Source organism: Ascaphus truei, chromosome 19 (assembly GCF_040206685.1).
Source record: "Ascaphus truei isolate aAscTru1 chromosome 19, aAscTru1.hap1, whole genome shotgun sequence".
Taxonomy (NCBI): Eukaryota; Metazoa; Chordata; class Amphibia; order Anura; family Ascaphidae; genus Ascaphus; species Ascaphus truei.
The window spans coordinates 12,124,070-12,144,336 of NC_134501.1; the positions used below are offsets into that span (position 1 = coordinate 12,124,070).

The 20,267-nt window shown below is 54.2% G+C and overlaps 1 protein-coding gene across 1 annotated transcript in view; it reads left to right on the top strand.

Annotated features, from left to right (window-relative positions):
• The first annotated feature begins 60 nt into the window (after positions 1 to 60).
• COG4 (component of oligomeric golgi complex 4) overlaps positions 61 to 20,267 on the top strand; it is a 37,819-nt gene continuing 17,612 nt past the window's right edge. Inside the window, exons 1-9 of the mRNA XM_075576593.1 lie at positions 61 to 230; positions 2,293 to 2,375; positions 2,805 to 2,919; positions 3,662 to 3,836; positions 6,339 to 6,532; positions 7,118 to 7,223; positions 8,539 to 8,696; positions 9,295 to 9,353; positions 10,167 to 10,300. Of these exons, the coding sequence (XP_075432708.1) occupies positions 105 to 230; positions 2,293 to 2,375; positions 2,805 to 2,919; positions 3,662 to 3,836; positions 6,339 to 6,532; positions 7,118 to 7,223; positions 8,539 to 8,696; positions 9,295 to 9,353; positions 10,167 to 10,300 (1,150 nt within the window). The 5' untranslated portion in view covers positions 61 to 104. The remainder of the gene's footprint in view (positions 231 to 2,292; positions 2,376 to 2,804; positions 2,920 to 3,661; positions 3,837 to 6,338; positions 6,533 to 7,117; positions 7,224 to 8,538; positions 8,697 to 9,294; positions 9,354 to 10,166; positions 10,301 to 20,267) is intronic.

Sequence of the window (20,267 nt, forward strand, 5' to 3'; positions counted from 1 at the left end):
CAGCCTTACCTCGGATAGGTCGGTGGTGAAGCCTACGTATAGAAAGGGCGGAAGTGACTTGAGGGGAGGGGGCCGAGAATGCGGAAGTGACGTGGCATGACAACATGGCGGGCTCCAGCTCATCGTGTTACCAGGGAGACGGGTGCTCGGCGCTGAGTATGGAGCACGTCCGGTCCCTGACCGACCTGCAGGAGCTAGAAGAGGCGTATGACCGGCTGTGCACCGAGGAGGTGTGGGGCGGAGGGGAGCATTAGATTAACATTGCAGCCTGCAAGTGTCCGCCCTCGCTGTGTGACACTTCTGTCATGTATTCAGTGGTGCAAGTGTCATGATACATGGGGAGTAAAGGGGACCGCTGCTTTTATTTACTTATTTCCAAAAGTGCAATTGCCACTTCACCAAAATACATTAAATATTGTAGCGACCCCAAAGCATTTGTTAAAAGTAATGTAAAAATACTGCTACATATCAGATTTTAAAAATCGACTTAATTTTAGCTACCGTATTTCCTCGATTCTAAGGCTGGGGCCATGGTGCCTTCGCCCGGGGTGCATTTTTTCGGCCATGGTACACGCCATCCTTGGGCGAACCGCTCACATGACCGGCCTGTCGCGCCAAGAAATCAGTTTTGAATTGATTTCTTGCGTAATGCGCGCCCGCCCGCCACATGGATGCGAACACTGCCTTAAGGCAGTCTGTTCGCTCTCGCACGGTCTGCGGTACCATGGCCCCAGCCTAAGACGCACTTTTTTTCACACGTTTCATTTTAACGTTTCTGAAATCGGGATGCGTCTTACAATCAATGTCAAAAGAAACTTGCCAGCCGCTAGAAAGTGGTGACATAGTTGGCCATTTGCACTGAAGTATATGTAAAAATGTTATATTGTTATAGTGCCCCTGATAACTTTCCTTCTTCCAATAAGAGGTGAATACATATCCCTTCTTCTCCTCCCCAATCTGGAGTAGCAGCTTTTGTACGTGCTGGTAAACATTGAAAAACAGGTATTTGTAACTGAATGGTTCATGTACCAATATGGCCGCTAATGAGTCAACTAAGGATCACGTGATCTCCTACATTGTGGAATGACGTTCCTAGAACGAGATGCTGCCAACCTGACCGTGCCACCCATAGTGTTGAGCAGGAGGTTGCTGTTGCCCTATGACAGACTGACGGTGCCTTCCTTTAAGTTGTCATTGTAATTTTTTCTGTACATTTAATGTATTGTTTCGTTTTCTTCCTGAAAAGCTGTTATTAAATCAATGGTGCATCTTGGAATCGAGGAAATACAGTATTATAAACACACTACTGTCCTTAGTTAACTTTTGTCCTACAAGGGAACCTTAACCATGCCAGTGCTGGAGGGTCCTGTTGCCTCTGTGGCCACGCCTCCTCCAGCATTTCCTGATAATGTGATCTCTCCTGGGGAATCACATGATGTCAACATCATTCCGGTGACATTGACGCAACGAGGGGGTTCTCTGCTTCTGTGTAGATTGTGGTCCGCAATCTACCGCTAGAAAACATACATAGAGCCATGATGTACAGGGCACTTCATAAGGGCCATTGTCATGCAGCCTCCATGTCTTACACTGTATGTTCATAGAGCTCTAAAGGGGGTAATATATTCAGGTCCGTTATGGGGTAATGCACACGATCCGGCGTTCACTCCCATTCAAGTCAACGGCAGTTAACGCAGAATCAGATATGTTGGCCCATAATTTAACTAAAACAGTAGTTGAAATTCCTGGTCTGTGAGAGATTCCCTCATGTTACTAAGGACCCTGATAAGTGTTATATAAACTGAATTATCAGCAGGTACAGATATATATTCTGGCAACAGTTGGTGCATTTCGTCCGACATTCAATGTCATCGAAACCTTTTATGAAAAGTTCTGTTTTTAATCTGTGCAGCATTTGGGGAACCGGAGCGCCCTCCAAGTGAGAGATCCATTTTAACCCTTTGAGTGCCCCATGAAGTCGCCGCCACTCACACCATGATGTCTGGCACTTCAGATGATGTGCGGTGGCTATGTCATGGATTTCACGCTCGCCTTCCTAGGGTGAAATCTGACGGGCAAGAGAACTGAAGGACCCCATCCTCTTCCTTTCAGTGATGCCGCAATGACGTCACCGCTAAGTGCCGGCAAAGCTTCGGCACACAAAGGGTTAAAGACCTTTCAATGGAGTTCGGATTGGGGGTTGAGAGTGGTCATTGCCTTTGCTGTTACTTTGTAAGTAGTTGTTTGTATAAACCATTCAAGGTTCTGGGTGTTTCACTCTTTTCCTTACAGAAAGTGGTAGAAGCTGAGCTTGAGGCACTGCTCGGGCAGCAGAGTACAGTGGAAAGCAAGATGCTGGCCCTGCAGCGTATGGGGTTAGTAGCCAAAACGTTGCTGTTTGATAGCTGTATTACCTGTGCAGCAGGACTTCTTCAAGTTCTTCTCGGGCCCTTGTAGTAGTTGAGGGATAGGGATGGGTTTTGTAAAGGCGAAACGTACACCACTCCCTTCTTGTGACTTCTCACCTGAGCGGTATGTTCCAACGTTTGTATGTGAACACTGGTTTGGGGAAATGATGTAGTGGAAATACAGCTTGGGTAGATGGATATTAAAAACGTGACTGCCTTTTCCCTAGGTAATTACATAAAAACAAACGGATATCAGTTGTGTAAGTTCCACTCTGCAATACCAGACTGAAGTCAAAATGATAAGCATTATACATCGGCTGCAGTGTTTTTTTCTGCTACACACCATTGATATTTATGTCTACAGTAAGTGTAACAAGTATTCTTTTCTCTTCCCAGCCCAAACCTGCAACTGATTGAGGGAGATGCACAGCAGCTGTCGGGGATGATAACGTTTACCTGTAACCTCGCAGAGAATGTGAGCAGCAAAGTCAGACAGCTGGACCTCGCCAAGGTACCCTGCTAAAGTGTCGCCCTGCGGGTTTCTGGAGAATTTAAGTACTACCCCATATGGAGACACTGACTGGCACAGAGTTTGAAGCAGGGGTACCTGGTTCAATTCCCGGTGTCAGCTCCTTGTGACCTTGGGCAAGTCACTTTATCTCACTGTGCCTCAGGCACCAAAAACATAGATTGTAAGCTCCACGGGGCTGGGTCTGTGTGCAAAATGTCTCTGTAAAGCGCTACGTAAAACTAGCAGCGCTATACAAGAACATGCTATTATTATTACTGTATTATTATATACATTTCTATAAATGGAAGCAAAATAAATCATTTTGTGCCTTTTAAAATGTATAGGGGCTAAATAAAGAGTTTCGATTGCATTGTAGATTTATAGCATGATAACAATTAAATGACACACTGCATGAATATTTCGAATGCCAGTTGGGCACTTCAGAGCACAGTGTAGGGAAGTGGTCGGCATCTTTAGTACTACACACAGATCAGGATCATTATGTGTTGCTTTTTCTTAAGTACTGAATTGTCCAAAATCTTCAGTGGGGGAAGTGTTATGTGATACCCCTCAGGACTTTATAGTATGGAGCAAACAAGCAGTACGCAGCGGGTATCTGCAGTGTAGCAATTTAAGAAGTGATGCTGGGTTATACTAGCAGTTCATTCCTGCCCCACAGGTATCTGCTAGGCTTCTGCACTATACTGCGTGCCCTTTGCCTGAGGTGTGTCTTGTCTTCCAGAGTCGGCTCTACCAGGCCATCCAGCGATCCGATGACATCCTGGACCTTAAGTTCTGCATGGATGGAGTGCAGACCTCTCTGAAGAGCGAAGAATATGAGCAGGCAGCAGCTCATATACACAGATACCTCTCCTTGGATAAATCTGTTATAGAGCTGAGCAGGCAGGGGAGTGAAGGTGAGAGAGGGAAGGGCTCAGTGTCGTCATGGAATATGTTACCCATTGAGCCCCAAAGCTGCATGGCCGGCACCAAAACCTGTGCTTGATAGTAACTCAAATTAGAATAAACTAGCTGAGAGACCCGGCGTTGCCCGGGATGTAAATGCGTAATAGGTAGTATTATTTATAACTCGTGGAACAATAGGTGAGTATTTGTTGTAAAGGTTTCGGGGGGGGGGGGGAGAAAGGGGAGCGGGGGGGAGAAAGGGGAGCGGGGGGGGGAGAAAGGGGAGCGGGGGGGGGAGAAAGGGGAGCGGGGGGGGGAGAAAGGGGAGCGGGGGGGGAGAAAGGGGAGCGGGGGGGGGAGAAAGGGGAGCGGGGGGGGGAGAAAGGGGAGCGGGGGGGAGAAAGGGGAGCGGGGGGGAGAAAGGGGAGCGGGGGGGGGAGAAAGGGGAGCGGGGGGGGGGGAGAAAGGGGAGCGGGGGGGGGGGAGAAAGGGGAGCGGGGGGGGGGAGAAAGGGGAGCGGGGGGGAGAAAGGGGAGGGGGGGGGGGGAGAAAGGGGAGCGGGGGGGGGAGAAAGGGGAGCGAGGGGGGGGAGAAAGGGGAGCGAGGGGGGGGAGAAAGGGGAGCGGGGGGGAGAAAGGGGAGCGGGGGGGGGAAGGGGAGTGGGGGGGGGGAAAGGGGAGTGGGGGGGGGTGGAGAGCGGTGGGCATATGTATTGTCATAATTTATGTATGGGCATTTCCCCCCCCCCCCCGTTCCCCGTGACTCCCCCCCCCCCCCCGCTCCCTGTGACTCGCGCTCCCCCCCCCGGCGGCCGCTTGGTCCCCCGATGTGCCGTCCTGCTGAGTGAGGCGTGCAGGCGGCTGCAGGAAGCGCCCTGTGTGGGCCTAAGACTCACGCTCCCCCCCCCCCCCGGCGCCCGCTCGATGTGGCGTCTGGCTGAGCGGCGGTAGGAAGCGCCCTGTGTGGGCCTGAGGCTGAGGCGGGACGCGCAGTGGGCCTGAGGCTGAGGCGGGACGCGCAGTGGGCCTGAGGCTGAGGCGGGACGCGCAGTGGGCCTGAGGCTGAGGCGGGACGCGCAGTGGGCCTGAGGCTGAGACGGGACGCGCAGTGGGCCTGAGGCTGAGGCGGGACGCACAGTGACTTACCTGAGCGGGTGGTAGCGCCGGGGAGGTAAGGGAGCGGCTGGGGTAGGAGGGCCGCGCTTCCCGTCCGGAGCCAGTGCAGGATGGCGCACGTGAGGGGGGGTGGAGGGGGGCGGACAGAGGGTGTGTGTGTGTGTATAGAGCTGCTGTGTTGTGTGTGTGTGTGTGTATAGAGCTGCTGTGTTGTGTGTGTGTGTATATAGAGCTGCTGTGTTGTGTGTGTGTGTGTATAGAGCTGCTGTGTTGTGTGTGTGTGTGTGTGTGTGTATAGAGCTGCTGTGTTGTGTGTGTGTGTATAGAGCTGCTGTGTTGTGTGTGTGTGTGTGTGTGTGTGTGTGTGTGTATAGAGCTGCTGTGTTGTGTGTGTGTGTGTATAGAGCTGCTGTGTTGTGTGTGTGTGTGTGTATAGAGCTGCTGTGTTGTGTGTGTGTGTATAGAGCTGCTGTGTTGTGTGTATGTGTGTGTGTATAGAGCTGCTGTGTTGTGTGTGTGTGTGTGTATAGAGCTGCTGTGTTGTGTGTGTGTGTGTGTGTATAGAGCTGCTGTGTTGTGTGTGTGTGTGTGTGTATAGAGCTGCTGTGTTGTGTGTGTGTGTGTGTGTATAGAGCTGCTGTGTTGTGTGTGTGTGTGTGTGTATAGAGCTGCTGTGTTGTGTGTGTGTGTGTGTATAGAGCTGCTGTGTTGTGTGTGTGTGTGTGTGTATAGAGCTGCTGTGTTGTGTGTGTGTGTGTGTGTGTATAGAGCTGCTGTGTTGTGTGTGTGTGTGTGTGTGTGTGTGTGGGCCGTCACTCCGCCTCAGGCCAATGAGAGGTGTGCGGGGGCGGGCGACCCAAGGGACCAATGAGATTTCCCCTAGGGACACCGGACATCCAGGCAGGCAAACATACAGTGCTTTCACTAATATAGTATAAGATGCAGTTTATTGTGCAATCGTTGGACATGAAACATGCTGTTTTTATAGCAGCAGTATCACCTACATTTTAACTGCCACTTTTTGTAACTTGCAGTATACCAGAGTATTGGAGCATCAACAGTATGACCCCCTGAAAATATGGAAGACTCTGAAAATAGGCTGAAAGAGAGCAATTTGCTAGTGTATCACCCCACACTCAACCCAACTACCAACAGAGCACTTCCAATGGTACTGGGTTTTGAAAACTGTAGGAAACCCCTCTTGCAGAAAAGGGTTAATTATTATCGTTTATTTGTAAAGCCCCAATATATTCTGCGGTGGAATACAGAGAACGGCATATAAATACAAAGAAGTGTAAACAGACACAGAAGCTAACAGGTTAATCTAGTCTCTTTCAGGGAAAGCAAAATGTGACGCTGTGCAGCGTTTAATAGATTGGGGTTTTTTTTGTCTCTTAGGTAGCATGATAGATGCCAACCTGGATCTCCTGGAGGAAGCAGAGCAGCGTCTCAAAGTGCTGGTGAGCGAGAAGTTTGAGGCAGCAACGAAAGCCGGGGACCTGCCTCAGGTGGAGAGGTTCTTTAAGATCTTCCCTCTGCTGGGACTGCACGAGGAGGGCATCAGCAAGTTCTCCGAGTACCTCTGTAAACAGGTAGCTACTTATACGGGGACCTTTTCATGTAGGAAATCCATTAAACACCAGTACAGGGACTTCTGCAGACAGATTACTACGCTGTGAAATAGACCTGTGGGGACAAGTCATTAGTTACATTGACATGAGGACATCTGCAGTTTTGCTCTGACACAGTTGACTCGCTTACAGATCATATGATATGTCCGAAAGCAACAGGGGCAGTGGGGCAATGTTGATGTAATCCATACCAGCTGCATTTATTTCTATGATGACAGAACCACATAACTTATTTGCTTTGGGGAGAAGCCTTTTTAACTCTGAGTATCAGTGTTTTACTAGTGTGCTATGTCTGCAGTTTGTGTATTTAAGTGTGTCCTGTGCATGTTAAGTCACACACCAGTTGTTCAAATGATAAACCTGACAACGTTTGAATGCATTAGGAGTTTTCTGTTACTTGTTGACTCTGCGTTGCTAAAACTCCAGGACAAATAACGATCACGGTTTGCATATCTACGTTGGTGTTATCCGGGGGCAGATCTGCTTTTTACACCGATACATGACACGTAGCGATTGTTCGTGATCCACCGCTGGTGTATTTCGCAGGTGGCTAAGAAAGCCGAGGAGAATCTGCACCTAGCGCTGGGGACCGAGGGCAACGAGCGGCGCGCGGCCCTCCTCTTCGCAGATACACTGACTCTCCTGTTTGAAGGTAATTTATACATTGAGGGGCCCCCCCTGTGAAATAGGATTTTTAGGGCTATTTAGAGAATGCTTCGGAGTCACCGCACAAATTGGGTCTCCAGCACAAACGGTGCTGAAGCTGCAGTGCTGCCACTGAGAATGGATCTGGAATGGCCTCGTTTTGCAGTTGAGAGATGCCCGGCGCTGTTATTATGCTCTCTTGTTTAAGGCAGCAATCTTTCCAACTTGTTTTATTACCCCCAATATTATAAAAAAAATTCACAGAATTTGAACCAGGGTGGGGGTAGTCGGTCCTCCGGTGCTAAACCACACTCTTTTTAACTCGAGGAACCTCTCGGTTCCCGATAAGTTCACTATTTTTGGTGCCAATGTTTTCACTCCGATTTGGGACTCAAAATGGCCGCCATATTGGCCTTGGTTCCAGGAGGCAATAGGAAGCCAACATGTCATATGGGGAGGGCGGGGGCGACATTGCGGCTTCCTGTTGGATGACTGTGGGCGGCATGTTTGAAAAGATAAGACGATGTGTACCTCCAAATCTAGGGGGTCCCTGTAGATAAAAATTGTGCGATTTTGCTCCGGAGGACCTAAAGGTCTGTGTATTATAATAATAATAATAATATGCAAAATGGGCAGGATTGCTACTTTAACGCCTTCAGTACTGGAAGGGGCTCTGGATTGGTTCAGCACTGAATTATTTAAGGGCCCTGTTTACCAAGCGGTCCTGAGACGTAAGGCACCAAAATGCCTATTCCCCTAAGTGACTTGTTGTACGTCACCGTGGTGCCTGTGTGGACAATGGTTAGCTGCTGGGAGCCCCCGTTCCTATAGTATCATGCATTTTGTTTCTTATCCGCCTGGCAACCCATTTCTTTGTGCTGCTGGGCCCTCAAGCTAGCAAGGGTTTAAATGTACACTGCATTTTGACATAATAAATATCAATAGGTGGCAGAAAGATTCTCACTGAACGTGTAGAATTTGTAACTGGCAGATTGTACTTTGTGGGGGGGAGGGGAGTGGTACTTTGTCTAGAACCTGTCTGTATGTGTCCCGAAGTGTTGGGCTGGGGGTAAGTTAAGCATGTCTTATTTGTTTGCATGATTTGAGTGACTGCACCTCGCTCCATGCTCTGCACCTCGCTCCATGCTCTGCACCTCGCTCCATGCTCTGCACCTCGCTCCATGCTCTGCACCTCGCTCCATGCTCTGCACCTCGCTCCATGCTCTGCACCTCGCTCCATGCTCTGTACAAGGTCCATGGACATGTAGAAGGTTTAGCGCAGTCGTTTTGCAGAGGAGTCAGTGCTGATTTCTTTCTGGCAGGGATTGCCCGAATAGTGGAGACACACCAGGCAATCCTGGAGACGTATTATGGCCCTGGGAGACTCTTCATGCTCATCAAACACCTGCAAGCGGAGTGTGACCGACAGGTGGAGAGAGTTGTGGACAAGTTTGTGCAGCAGAGGGACTATTACAGAAAGGTGAGGAGCTGAGAGACGGAGGCTACCACAGGAAGGTGAGGGGCTGGGACTGAGGCTATCACACGAATGTGAGGGTCTGGGAAACTGAGGCTACTACATGAAGGTGAGGACTGGGAGACTGAGGCTAATACAGGAAGGTGAGGGGCTGGGACTGAGGCTACCACACGAATGTGAGGGTCTGGGAAACTGAGGCTACCACAGGAAGGTGAGGGGCTGGGAGTGAGGCTACCACACGAATGTGAGGGGCTGGGAGATTGAGGCTACCACAGGAAGGTGAGGACTGGGACACTGAGGCTACCACAGGAAGGTGAGGGGCTGGGACTGAGGCTACCACACGAATGTGAGGGTCTGGGAAACTGAGGCTACCACAGGAAGGTGAGGGGCTGGGACTGAGGCTACCACAGGAAGGTGAGGGGCTGGGACTGAGGCTACCACAGGAAGGTGAGGGGCTGGGACTGAGGCTACCACAGACAAGCCATCAGTTGCTGGCCTCTTGGTCAGTGAAAGGGGTTAACACGGATACTGTAGTTTGACGGGTAGTATGAGGGGGTTTGTGTTAGAGCAAAGGAGGTGTTGAATTGTGGACCTCTTCTCCCAGTTCCAGCAGGTTCAGAGCAGCATGATCAGAGCGTCTTCGGCAGACAAGGTAGAGCCCAGGTGAGAGCATTGCATTAAGGATTTTATCAGAGAGGACTCGCCCGTGACAGGTCGAATTCAGTCTGTTATAACAGTCCCGGAACTTGTTTGGGGCCACAGAGATACCACATTTCACATTGGGGAGCATTGCATTGTGGTTACACATACATCAGTGTAACACCACCCCCTCCAAAAAAAAAAAAAAAAAGGTCGTCCTGTTTTTAAAAACCAAGACGATCCTAAGCAAGTTGTTAAACGGGAATAGCGGCATACTGAGTACTGTCTGAATTTGAGTACATGCGGCCCAAAGTCTGATGTTATCAAAGGCCGGTGAGTTCAGAGTCTAAGGTGCCAGGTGTCTCCGACCAGGGACTCGTCCCTTATTTCATATTCTGGAAAGCTGCTTCTCCATGTCAGGGAATCTGAGCTCCATCCATCCCCAACATGCAGAAGCAGTTTCACAACATATTAGAAAGGGACTTCTGCTGTGCTGCTGTAATCTAAGCACAAGGGCTGGTTAGAAAGCAGAGTTTTGCTGTGCTCAGGCACGCTTCTTCAATCCCCGAACAGGCGTCCTGCGCAAATGTATCGGCAAACGCACGGTGTCCGCTATTTGTCATGAATACAGTGAACATGTCACCAGACTTGATCGTCGCAAACCGCTCATTCAAACCTTCCACGTTTTGCAAAGAATTTTACCGTTTTTTTACTTTTTCTACCAGTTCTTTTTCTACCAGTATTTGGCAAATACTAAACCATAGCATGTTACCTTGGTCAGTGATCAATGCTTCTCGTCCGCTTTATATAACAATGCTTACTCTCTTCTTGGCAAAGGGATCTGGACCCAATTTTAGCCGAGGTGACGCTGATGAATGCCCGCACTGAGCTGTACCTGCGCTTCATCAAGCGGCGCGTCACAGCCGACTTTGAGATTGGAGACTCCATGGCAACAGAGGAGGTGAAGCAAGGTAAGGTGTGCGCGCAGAGGAGCATTAACTAGTACAAAATGCTGTGTGCGGGTATGCAGAGCAGGATCTGGGAGTGCCAGGAGATGCTGTGTGTGCGGGTATGCAGAGCAGGATCTGGAAGTGCCAGGAGATGCTGTGTGTGCGGGTATGCAGAGCAGGATCTGGAAGTGCCAGGAGATGCCGTGTGTGCGGGTATGCAGAGCAGGATCTGGAAGTGCCAGGAGATGCTGTGTGTGTGGGTATGCAGAGCAGGATCTGGGAGTGCCAGGAGATGCTGTGTGTGCGGGTATGCAGAGCAGGATCTGGGAGTGCCAGGAGATGCTGTGTGTGTGGGTATGCAGAGCAGGATCTGGGAGTGCCAGGAGATGCTGTGTGTGTGGGTATGCAGAGCAGGATCTGGGAGTGCCAGGAGATGCTGTGTGTGCGGGTATGCAGAGCAGGATCTGGGAGTGCCAGGAGATGCTGTGTGTGCGGGTATGCAGAGCAGGATCTGGAAGTGCCAGGAGATGCTGTGTGCGGGTATGCAGAGCAGGATCTGGGAGTGCCAGGAGATGCTGTGTTCGGGTATGCAGAGCAGGATCTGGAAGTGCCAGGAGATGCTGTGTGCGGGTATGCAGAGCAGGATCTGGGAGTGCCAGGAGATGCTGTGTGTGCGGGTATGCAGAGCAGGATCTGGGAGTGCCAGGAGATGCTGTGTGTGTGGGTATGCAGAGCAGGATCTGGGAGTGCCAGGAGATGCTGTGTGTGTGGGTATGCAGAGCAGGATCTGGGAGTGCCAGGAGATGCTGTGTGTGTGGGTATGCAGAGCAGGATCCGGGGAGTGCCAGCAGATGCTGTGTGTGCGGGTATGCAGAGCAGGATCTGGGAGTGCCAGGAGATGCTGTGTGTGCGGGTATGCAGAGCAGGATCTGGGAGTGCCAGGAGATGCTGTGTGTGCGGGTATGCAGAGCAGGATCTGGAAGTGCCAGCAGATGCTGTGTGTGCGGGTATGCAGAGCAGGATCTGGGAGTGCCAGGAGATGCTGTGTGTGCGGGTATGCAGAGCAGGATCTGGGAGTGCCAAGAGATGCTGTATGTGCGGGTATGCAGAGCAGGATCTGGGAGTGCCAGGAGATGCTGTGTGTGCGGGTATGCAGAGCAGGATCTGGGAGTGCCAGGAGATGCTGAGTGTGTGGGTATGCAGAGCAGGATCCGGGGAGTGCCAGCAGATGCTGTATGTGCGGGTATGCAGAGCAGGATCTGGGAGTGCCAGGAGATGCTGTGTGTGCGGGTATGCAGAGCAGGATCTGGGAGTGCCAGGAGATGCTGTGTGTGCGGGTATGCAGAGCAGGATCTGGGAGTGCCAGGAGATGCTGTGTGTGCGGGTATGCAGAGCAGGATCTGGAAGTGCCAGGAGATGCTGTGTGTGCGGGTATGCAGAGCAGGATCTGGAAGTGCCAGGAGATGCTGTGTGTGCGGGTATGCAGAGCAGGATCTGGGAGTGCCAGGAGATGCTGTGTGTGCGGGTATGCAGAGCAGGATCTGGAAGTGCCAGGAGATGCCGTGTGTGCGGGTATGCAGAGCAGGATCTGGAAGTGCCAGGAGATGCTGTGTGTGCGGGTATGCAGAGCAGGATCTGGAAGTGCCAGGAGATGCTGTGTGTGCGGGTATGCAGAGCAGGATCTGGAAGTGCCAGGAGATGCTGTGTGAGGGTATGCAGAGCAGGATCTGGAAGTGCCAGGAGATGCTGTGTGAGGGTATGCAGAGCAGGATCTGGAAGTGCCAGGAGATGCTGTGTGAGGGTATGCAGAGCAGGATCTGGAAGTGCCAGGAGATGCTGTGTGTGCGGGTATGCAGAGCAGGATCTGGAAGTGCCAGGAGATGCTGTGTGTGCGGGTATGCAGAGCAGGATCTGGAAGTGCCAGGAGATGCTGTGTGTGCGGGTATGCAGAGCAGGATCTGGGAGTGCCAGGAGATGCTGTGTGTGCGGGTATGCAGAGCAGGATCTGGGAGTGCCAGGAGATGCTGTGTGTGCGGGTATGCAGAGCAGGATCTGGGAGTGCCAGGAGATGCTGTGTGTGGGTATGCAGAGCAGGATCTGGGAGTGCCAGGAGATGCTGTGTGTGCGGGTATGCAGAGCAGGATCTGGGAGTGCCAGGAGATGCTGTGTGTGCGGGTATGCAGAGCAGGATCTGGAAGTGCCAGGAGATGCTGTGTGCGGGTATGCAGAGCAGGATCTGGGAGTGCCAGGAGATGCTGTGTGCGGGTATGCAGAGCAGGATCTGGAAGTGCCAGGAGATGCTGTGTGCGGGTATGCAGAGCAGGATCTGGGAGTGCCAGGAGATGCTGTGTGTGCGGGTATGCAGAGCAGGATCTGGGAGTGCCAGGAGATGCTGTGTGTGTGGGTATGCAGAGCAGGATCTGGGAGTGCCAGGAGATGCTGTGTGTGTGGGTATGCAGAGCAGGATCTGGGAGTGCCAGGAGATGCTGTGTGTGTGGGTATGCAGAGCAGGATCCGGGGAGTGCCAGCAGATGCTGTGTGTGCGGGTATGCAGAGCAGGATCTGGGAGTGCCAGGAGATGCTGTGTGTGCGGGTATGCAGAGCAGGATCTGGGAGTGCCAGGAGATGCTGTGTGTGCGGGTATGCAGAGCAGGATCTGGAAGTGCCAGCAGATGCTGTGTGTGCGGGTATGCAGAGCAGGATCTGGGAGTGCCAGGAGATGCTGTGTGTGCGGGTATGCAGAGCAGGATCTGGGAGTGCCAAGAGATGCTGTATGTGCGGGTATGCAGAGCAGGATCTGGGAGTGCCAGGAGATGCTGTGTGTGCGGGTATGCAGAGCAGGATCTGGGAGTGCCAGGAGATGCTGTGTGTGTGGGTATGCAGAGCAGGATCCGGGGAGTGCCAGCAGATGCTGTATGTGCGGGTATGCAGAGCAGGATCTGGGAGTGCCAGGAGATGCTGTGTGTGCGGGTATGCAGAGCAGGATCTGGGAGTGCCAGGAGATGCTGTGTGTGCGGGTATGCAGAGCAGGATCTGGGAGTGCCAGGAGATGCTGTGTGTGCGGGTATGCAGAGCAGGATCTGGAAGTGCCAGGAGATGCTGTGTGTGCGGGTATGCAGAGCAGGATCTGGAAGTGCCAGGAGATGCTGTGTGTGCGGGTATGCAGAGCAGGATCTGGGAGTGCCAGGAGATGCTGTGTGTGCGGGTATGCAGAGCAGGATCTGGAAGTGCCAGGAGATGCCGTGTGTGCGGGTATGCAGAGCAGGATCTGGAAGTGCCAGGAGATGCTGTGTGTGCGGGTATGCAGAGCAGGATCTGGAAGTGCCAGGAGATGCTGTGTGTGCGGGTATGCAGAGCAGGATCTGGAAGTGCCAGGAGATGCTGTGTGAGGGTATGCAGAGCAGGATCTGGAAGTGCCAGGAGATGCTGTGTGAGGGTATGCAGAGCAGGATCTGGAAGTGCCAGGAGATGCTGTGTGAGGGTATGCAGAGCAGGATCTGGAAGTGCCAGGAGATGCTGTGTGTGCGGGTATGCAGAGCAGGATCTGGAAGTGCCAGGAGATGCTGTGTGTGCGGGTATGCAGAGCAGGATCTGGAAGTGCCAGGAGATGCTGTGTGTGCGGGTATGCAGAGCAGGATCTGGGAGTGCCAGGAGATGCTGTGTGTGCGGGTATGCAGAGCAGAATCTGGGAGTGCCAGGAGATGCTGTGTGTGCGGGTATGCAGAGCAGGATCTGGGAGTGCCAGGAGATGCTGTGTGTGCGGGTATGCAGAGCAGGATCTGGAAGTGCCAGCAGATGCTGTGTGCGCGGGTATGCAAATACGGATCTGGAAGTGCCAGCAGATGCTGTGTGTGCGGGTATGCAGAGCAGGATCTGGGAGTGCCAGGAGATGCTGTGTGCGGGTATGCAGAGCAGGATCTGGGAGTGCCAGCAGATGCTGTGTACGGGTATGCAGAGCAGGATCTGGGAGTGCCAGGAGATGCTGTGTGTGCGGGTATGCAGAGCAGGATCTGGGAGTGCCAGGAGATGCTGTGTGTGCGGGTATGCAGAGCAGGATCTGGGAGTGCCAGGAGATGCTGTGTGTGCGGGTATGCAGAGCAGGATCTGGGAGTGCCAGGAGATGCTGTGTGCGGGTATGCAGAGCAGGATCTGGGAGTGCCAGGAGATGCTGTGTGTGCGGGTATGCAGAGCAGGATCTGGAAGTGCCAGCAGATGCTGTGTACGGGTATGCAGAGCAGGATCTGGGAGTGCCAGCAGATGCTGTGTGTGCGGGTATGCAGAGCAGGATCTGGGAGTGCCAGGAGATGCTGTGTGTGCGGGTATGCAGAGCAGGATCTGGGAGTGCCAGCAGATGCTGTGTGTGCGGGTATGCAGAGCAGGATCTGGGAGTGCCAGCAGATGCTGTGTACGGGTATGCAGAGCAGGATCTGGAAGTGCCAGGAGATGCTGTGTGCGGGTATGCAGAGCAGGATCTGGGAGTGCCAGCAGATGCTGTGTACGGGTATGCAGAGCAGGATCTGGGAGTGCCAGGAGATGCTGTGTGCGGGTATGCAGAGCAGGATCTGGGAGTGCCAGGAGATGCTGTGTGCGGGTATGCAGAGCAGGATCTGGGAGTGCCAGCAGATGCTGTGTACGGGTATGCAGAGCAGGATCTGGGAGTGCCAGGAGATGCTGTGTGTGCGGGTATGCAGAGCAGGATCTGGGAGTGCCAGGAGATGCCGTGTGTGCGGGTATGCAGAGCAGGATCTGGGAGTGCCAGGAGATGCTGTGTGCGGGTATGCAGAGCAGGATCTGGAAGTGCCAGGAGATGCCGTGTGTGCGGGTATGCAGAGCAGGATCTGGGAGTGCCAGGAGATGCTGTGTGTGCGGGTATGCAGAGCAGGATCTGGGAGTGCCAGGAGATGCTGTGTGTGCGGGTATGCAGAGCAGGATCTGGGAGTGCCAGGAGATGCTGTGTGTGCGGGTATGCAGAGCAGGATCTGGGAGTGCCAGGAGATGCTGTGTGTGCGGGTATGCAGAGCAGGATCTGGGAGTGCCAGGAGATGCTGTGTGTGCGGGTATGCAGAGCAGGATCTGGGAGTGCCAGGAGATGCTGTGTGTGCGGGTATGCAGAGCAGGATCTGGGAGTGCCAGGAGATGCTGTGTGTGCGGGTATGCAGAGCAGGATCTGGGAGTGCCAGGAGATGCTGTGTGCGGGTATGCAGAGCAGGATCTGGGAGTGCCAGCAGATGCTGTGTACGGGTATGCAGAGCAGGATCTGGGAGTGCCAGGAGATGCTGTGTGTGCGGGTATGCAGAGCAGGATCTGGGAGTGCCAGGAGATGCCGTGTGTGCGGGTATGCAGAGCAGGATCTGGGAGTGCCAGGAGATGCTGTGTGTGCGGGTATGCAGAGCAGGATCTGGAAGTGCCAGGAGATGCTGTGTGCGGGTATGCAGAGCAGGATCTGGAAGTGCCAGGAGATGCTGTGTGTGCGGGTATGCAGAGCAGGATCTGGAAGTGCCAGGAGATGCCGTGTGTGCGGGTATGCAGAGCAGGATCTGGGAGTGCCAGGAGATGCTGTGTGTGCGGGTATGCAGAGCAGGATCTGGGAGTGCCAGGAGATGCTGTGTGCGGGTATGCAGAGCAGGATCTGGGAGTGCCAGGAGATGCTGTGTGCGGGTATGCAGAGCAGGATCTGGGAGTGCCAGGAGATGCTGTGTGTGCGGGTATGCAGAGCAGGATCTGGGAGTGCCAGCAGATGCTGTGTGCGCGGGTATGCAGAGCAGGATCTGGGAGTGCCAGGAGATGCTGTGTGCGCGGGTATGCAAATACGGATCTGGAAGTGCCAGCAGATGCTGTGTGTGCGGGTATGCAGAGCAGGATCTGGGAGTGCCAGGAGATGCTGTGTGCGGGTATGCAGAGCAGGATCTGGGAGTGCCAGCAGATGCTGTGTACGGGTATGCAGAGCAGGATCTGGGAGTGCCAGGAGATGCTGTGTGTGCGGGTATGCAGAGCAGGATCTGGGAGTGCCAGGAGATGCTGTGTGTGCGGGTATGCAGAGCAGGATCTGGGAGTGCCAGGAGATGCTGTGTGTGCGGGTATGCAGAGCAGGATCTGGGAGTGCCAGGAGATGCTGTGTGCGGGTATGCAGAGCAGGATCTGGGAGTGCCAGGAGATGCTGTGTGTGCGGGTATGCAGAGCAGGATCTGGAAGTGCCAGCAGATGCTGTGTACGGGTATGCAGAGCAGGATCTGGGAGTGCCAGCAGATGCTGTGTGTGCGGGTATGCAGAGCAGGATCTGGGAGTGCCAGGAGATGCTGTGTGTGCGGGTATGCAGAGCAGGATCTGGGAGTGCCAGCAGATGCTGTGTGTGCGGGTATGCAGAGCAGGATCTGGGAGTGCCAGCAGATGCTGTGTGTGCGGGTATGCAGAGCAGGATCTGGGAGTGCCAGCAGATGCTGTGTACGGGTATGCAGAGCAGGATCTGGAAGTGCCAGGAGATGCTGTGTGCGGGTATGCAGAGCAGGATCTGGGAGTGCCAGCAGATGCTGTGTACGGGTATGCAGAGCAGGATCTGGGAGTGCCAGGAGATGCTGTGTGCGGGTATGCAGAGCAGGATCTGGGAGTGCCAGGAGATGCTGTGTGCGGGTATGCAGAGCAGGATCTGGGAGTGCCAGCAGATGCTGTGTACGGGTATGCAGAGCAGGATCTGGGAGTGCCAGGAGATGCTGTGTGTGCGGGTATGCAGAGCAGGATCTGGGAGTGCCAGGAGATGCCGTGTGTGCGGGTATGCAGAGCAGGATCTGGGAGTGCCAGGAGATGCTGTGTGCGGGTATGCAGAGCAGGATCTGGAAGTGCCAGGAGATGCCGTGTGTGCGGGTATGCAGAGCAGGATCTGGGAGTGCCAGGAGATGCTGTGTGTGCGGGTATGCAGAGCAGGATCTGGGAGTGCCAGGAGATGCTGTGTGTGCGGGTATGCAGAGCAGGATCTGGGAGTGCCAGGAGATGCTGTGTGTGCGGGTATGCAGAGCAGGATCTGGGAGTGCCAGGAGATGCTGTGTGTGCGGGTATGCAGAGCAGGATCTGGGAGTGCCAGGAGATGCTGTGTGTGCGGGTATGCAGAGCAGGATCTGGGAGTGCCAGGAGATGCTGTGTGTGCGGGTATGCAGAGCAGGATCTGGGAGTGCCAGGAGATGCTGTGTGTGCGGGTATGCAGAGCAGGATCTGGGAGTGCCAGGAGATGCTGTGTGCGGGTATGCAGAGCAGGATCTGGGAGTGCCAGCAGATGCTGTGTACGGGTATGCAGAGCAGGATCTGGGAGTGCCAGGAGATGCTGTGTGTGCGGGTATGCAGAGCAGGATCTGGGAGTGCCAGGAGATGCCGTGTGTGCGGGTATGCAGAGCAGGATCTGGGAGTGCCAGGAGATGCTGTGTGTGCGGGTATGCAGAGCAGGATCTGGAAGTGCCAGGAGATGCTGTGTGCGGGTATGCAGAGCAGGATCTGGAAGTGCCAGGAGATGCTGTGTGTGCGGGTATGCAGAGCAGGATCTGGAAGTGCCAGGAGATGCCGTGTGTGCGGGTATGCAGAGCAGGATCTGGGAGTGCCAGGAGATGCTGTGTGTGCGGGTATGCAGAGCAGGATCTGGGAGTGCCAGGAGATGCTGTGTGCGGGTATGCAGAGCAGGATCTGGGAGTGCCAGGAGATGCTGTGTGCGGGTATGCAGAGCAGGATCTGGGAGTGCCAGGAGATGCTGTGTGTGCGGGTATGCAGAGCAGGATCTGGGAGTGCCAGCAGATGCTGTGTGCGCGGGTATGCAGAGCAGGATCTGGGAGTGCCAGGAGATGCTGTGTGCGCGGGTATGCAGAGCAGGATCTGGGAGTGCCAGGAGATGCTGTGTGTGCGGGTATGCAGAGCAGGATCTGGGAGTGCCAGGAGATGCTGTGTGTGCGGGTATGCAGAGCAGGATCTGGGAGTGCCAGGAGATGCTGTGTGTGCGGGTATGCAGAGCAGGATCTGGGAGTGCCAGGAGATGCTGTGTGTGCGGGTATGCAGAGCAGGATCTGGGAGTGCCAGGAGATGCTGTGTGTGCGGGTATGCAGAGCAGGATCTGGGAGTGCCAGGAGATGCTGTGTGTGCGGGTATGCAGAGCAGGATCTGGGAGTGCCAGGAGATGCTGTGTGTGCGGGTATGCAGAGCAGGATCTGGGAGTGCCAGGAGATGCTGTGTGTGCGGGTATGCAGAGCAGGATCTGGGAGTGCCAGGAGATGCTGTGTGTGCGGGTATGCAGAGCAGGATCTGGGAGTGCCAGGAGATGCTGTGTGTGCGGGTATGCAGAGCAGGATCTGGGAGTGCCAGGAGATGCTGTGTGTGCGGGTATGCAGAGCAGGATCTGGGAGTGCCAGGAGATGCTGTGTGCGGGTATGCAGAGCAGAATCTGGAAGTGCCAGGAGATGCTGTGTGTGCGGGTATGCAGAGCAGGATCTGGGAGTGCCAGGAGATGCTGTGTGTGCGGGTATGCAGAGCAGGATCTGGGAGTGCCAGGAGATGCTGTGTACGGGTATGCAGAGCAGGATCTGGGAGTGCCAGGAGATGCTGTGTGTGCGGGTATGCAGAGCAGGATCTGGGAGTGCCAGGAGATGCTGTGTACGGGTATGCAGAGCAGGATCTGGGAGTGCCAGGAGATGCTGTGTGTACGGGTATGCAGAGCAGGATCTGGGAGTGCCAGGAGATGCTGTGTACGGGTATGCAGAGCAGGATCTGGGAGTGCCAGGAGATGCTGTGTGTGCGGGTATGCAGAGCAGGATCTGGGAGTGCCAGGAGATGCTGTGTGTGCGGGTATGCAGAGCAGGATCTGGGAGTGCCAGGAGATGCTGTGTGTACGGGTATGCAGAGCAGGATCTGGGAGTGCCAGGAGATGCTGTGTGTGCGGGTATGCAGAGCAGGATCTGGGAGTGCCAGGAGATGCTGTGTGCGGGTATGCAGAGCAGGATCTGGGAGTGCCAGGAGATGCTGTGTGTGCGGGTATGCAGAGCAGGATCTGGGAGTGCCAGGAGATGCTGTGTGCGGGTATGCAGAGCAGGATCTGGGAGTGCCAGGAGATGCTGTGTGTGCGGGTATGCAGAGCAGGATCTGGGAGTGCCAGGAGATGCTGTGTGCGGGTATGCAGAGCAGGATCTGGGAGTGCCAGGAGATGCTGTGTGTGCGGGTATGCAGAGCAGGATCTGGGAGTGCCAGGAGATGCTGTGTGTGCGGGTATGCAGAGCAGGATCTGGGAGTGCCAGGAGATGCTGTGTGTGCGGGTATGCAGAGCAGGATCTGGGAGTGCCAGGAGATGCTGTGTGCGCGGGTATGCAGAGCAGGATCTGGGAGTGCCAGGAGATGCTGTGTGTGCGGGTATGCAGAGCAGGATCTGGGAGTGCCAGGAGATGCTGTGTGTGCGGGTATGCAGAGCAGGATCTGGGAGTGCCAGGAGATGCTGTGTGTGCGGGTATGCAGAGCAGGATCTGGGAGTGCCAGGAGATGCTGTGTGTGCGGGTATGCAGAGCAGGATCTGGGAGTGCCAGGAGATGCTGTGTGTGCGGGTATGCAGAGCAGGATCTGGGAGTGCCAGGAGATGCTGTGTGTGCGGGTATGCAGAGCAGGATCTGGGAGTGCCAGGAGATGCTGTGTGTGCGGGTATGCAGAGCAGGATCTGGGAGTGCCAGGAGATGCTGTGTGTGTGAAGGAGGGACGGGGATGAGTGTTGTATGTGTACAGACAACAAAGTGTTGGGAGAAGTCCTGTACACAAAGAGGGAGCTGGGATTACTCCGGCAGGCTACAATTGGACGGAATGGGACATTTGGTCATGGCTGTCTCGCCGCGACCAAGTCCATACGGACATTTAGCCACAGAGGGACCCGCCTCCTCCACCCGCTTTTACGAGAAGATACGTTTTAGGGTAGGGGGTTAACTTTAGGGGTTTAGCAGTTGGGGTAGGTGGTTAAGGTTTTTAGGTTAAGGGGTAGCGT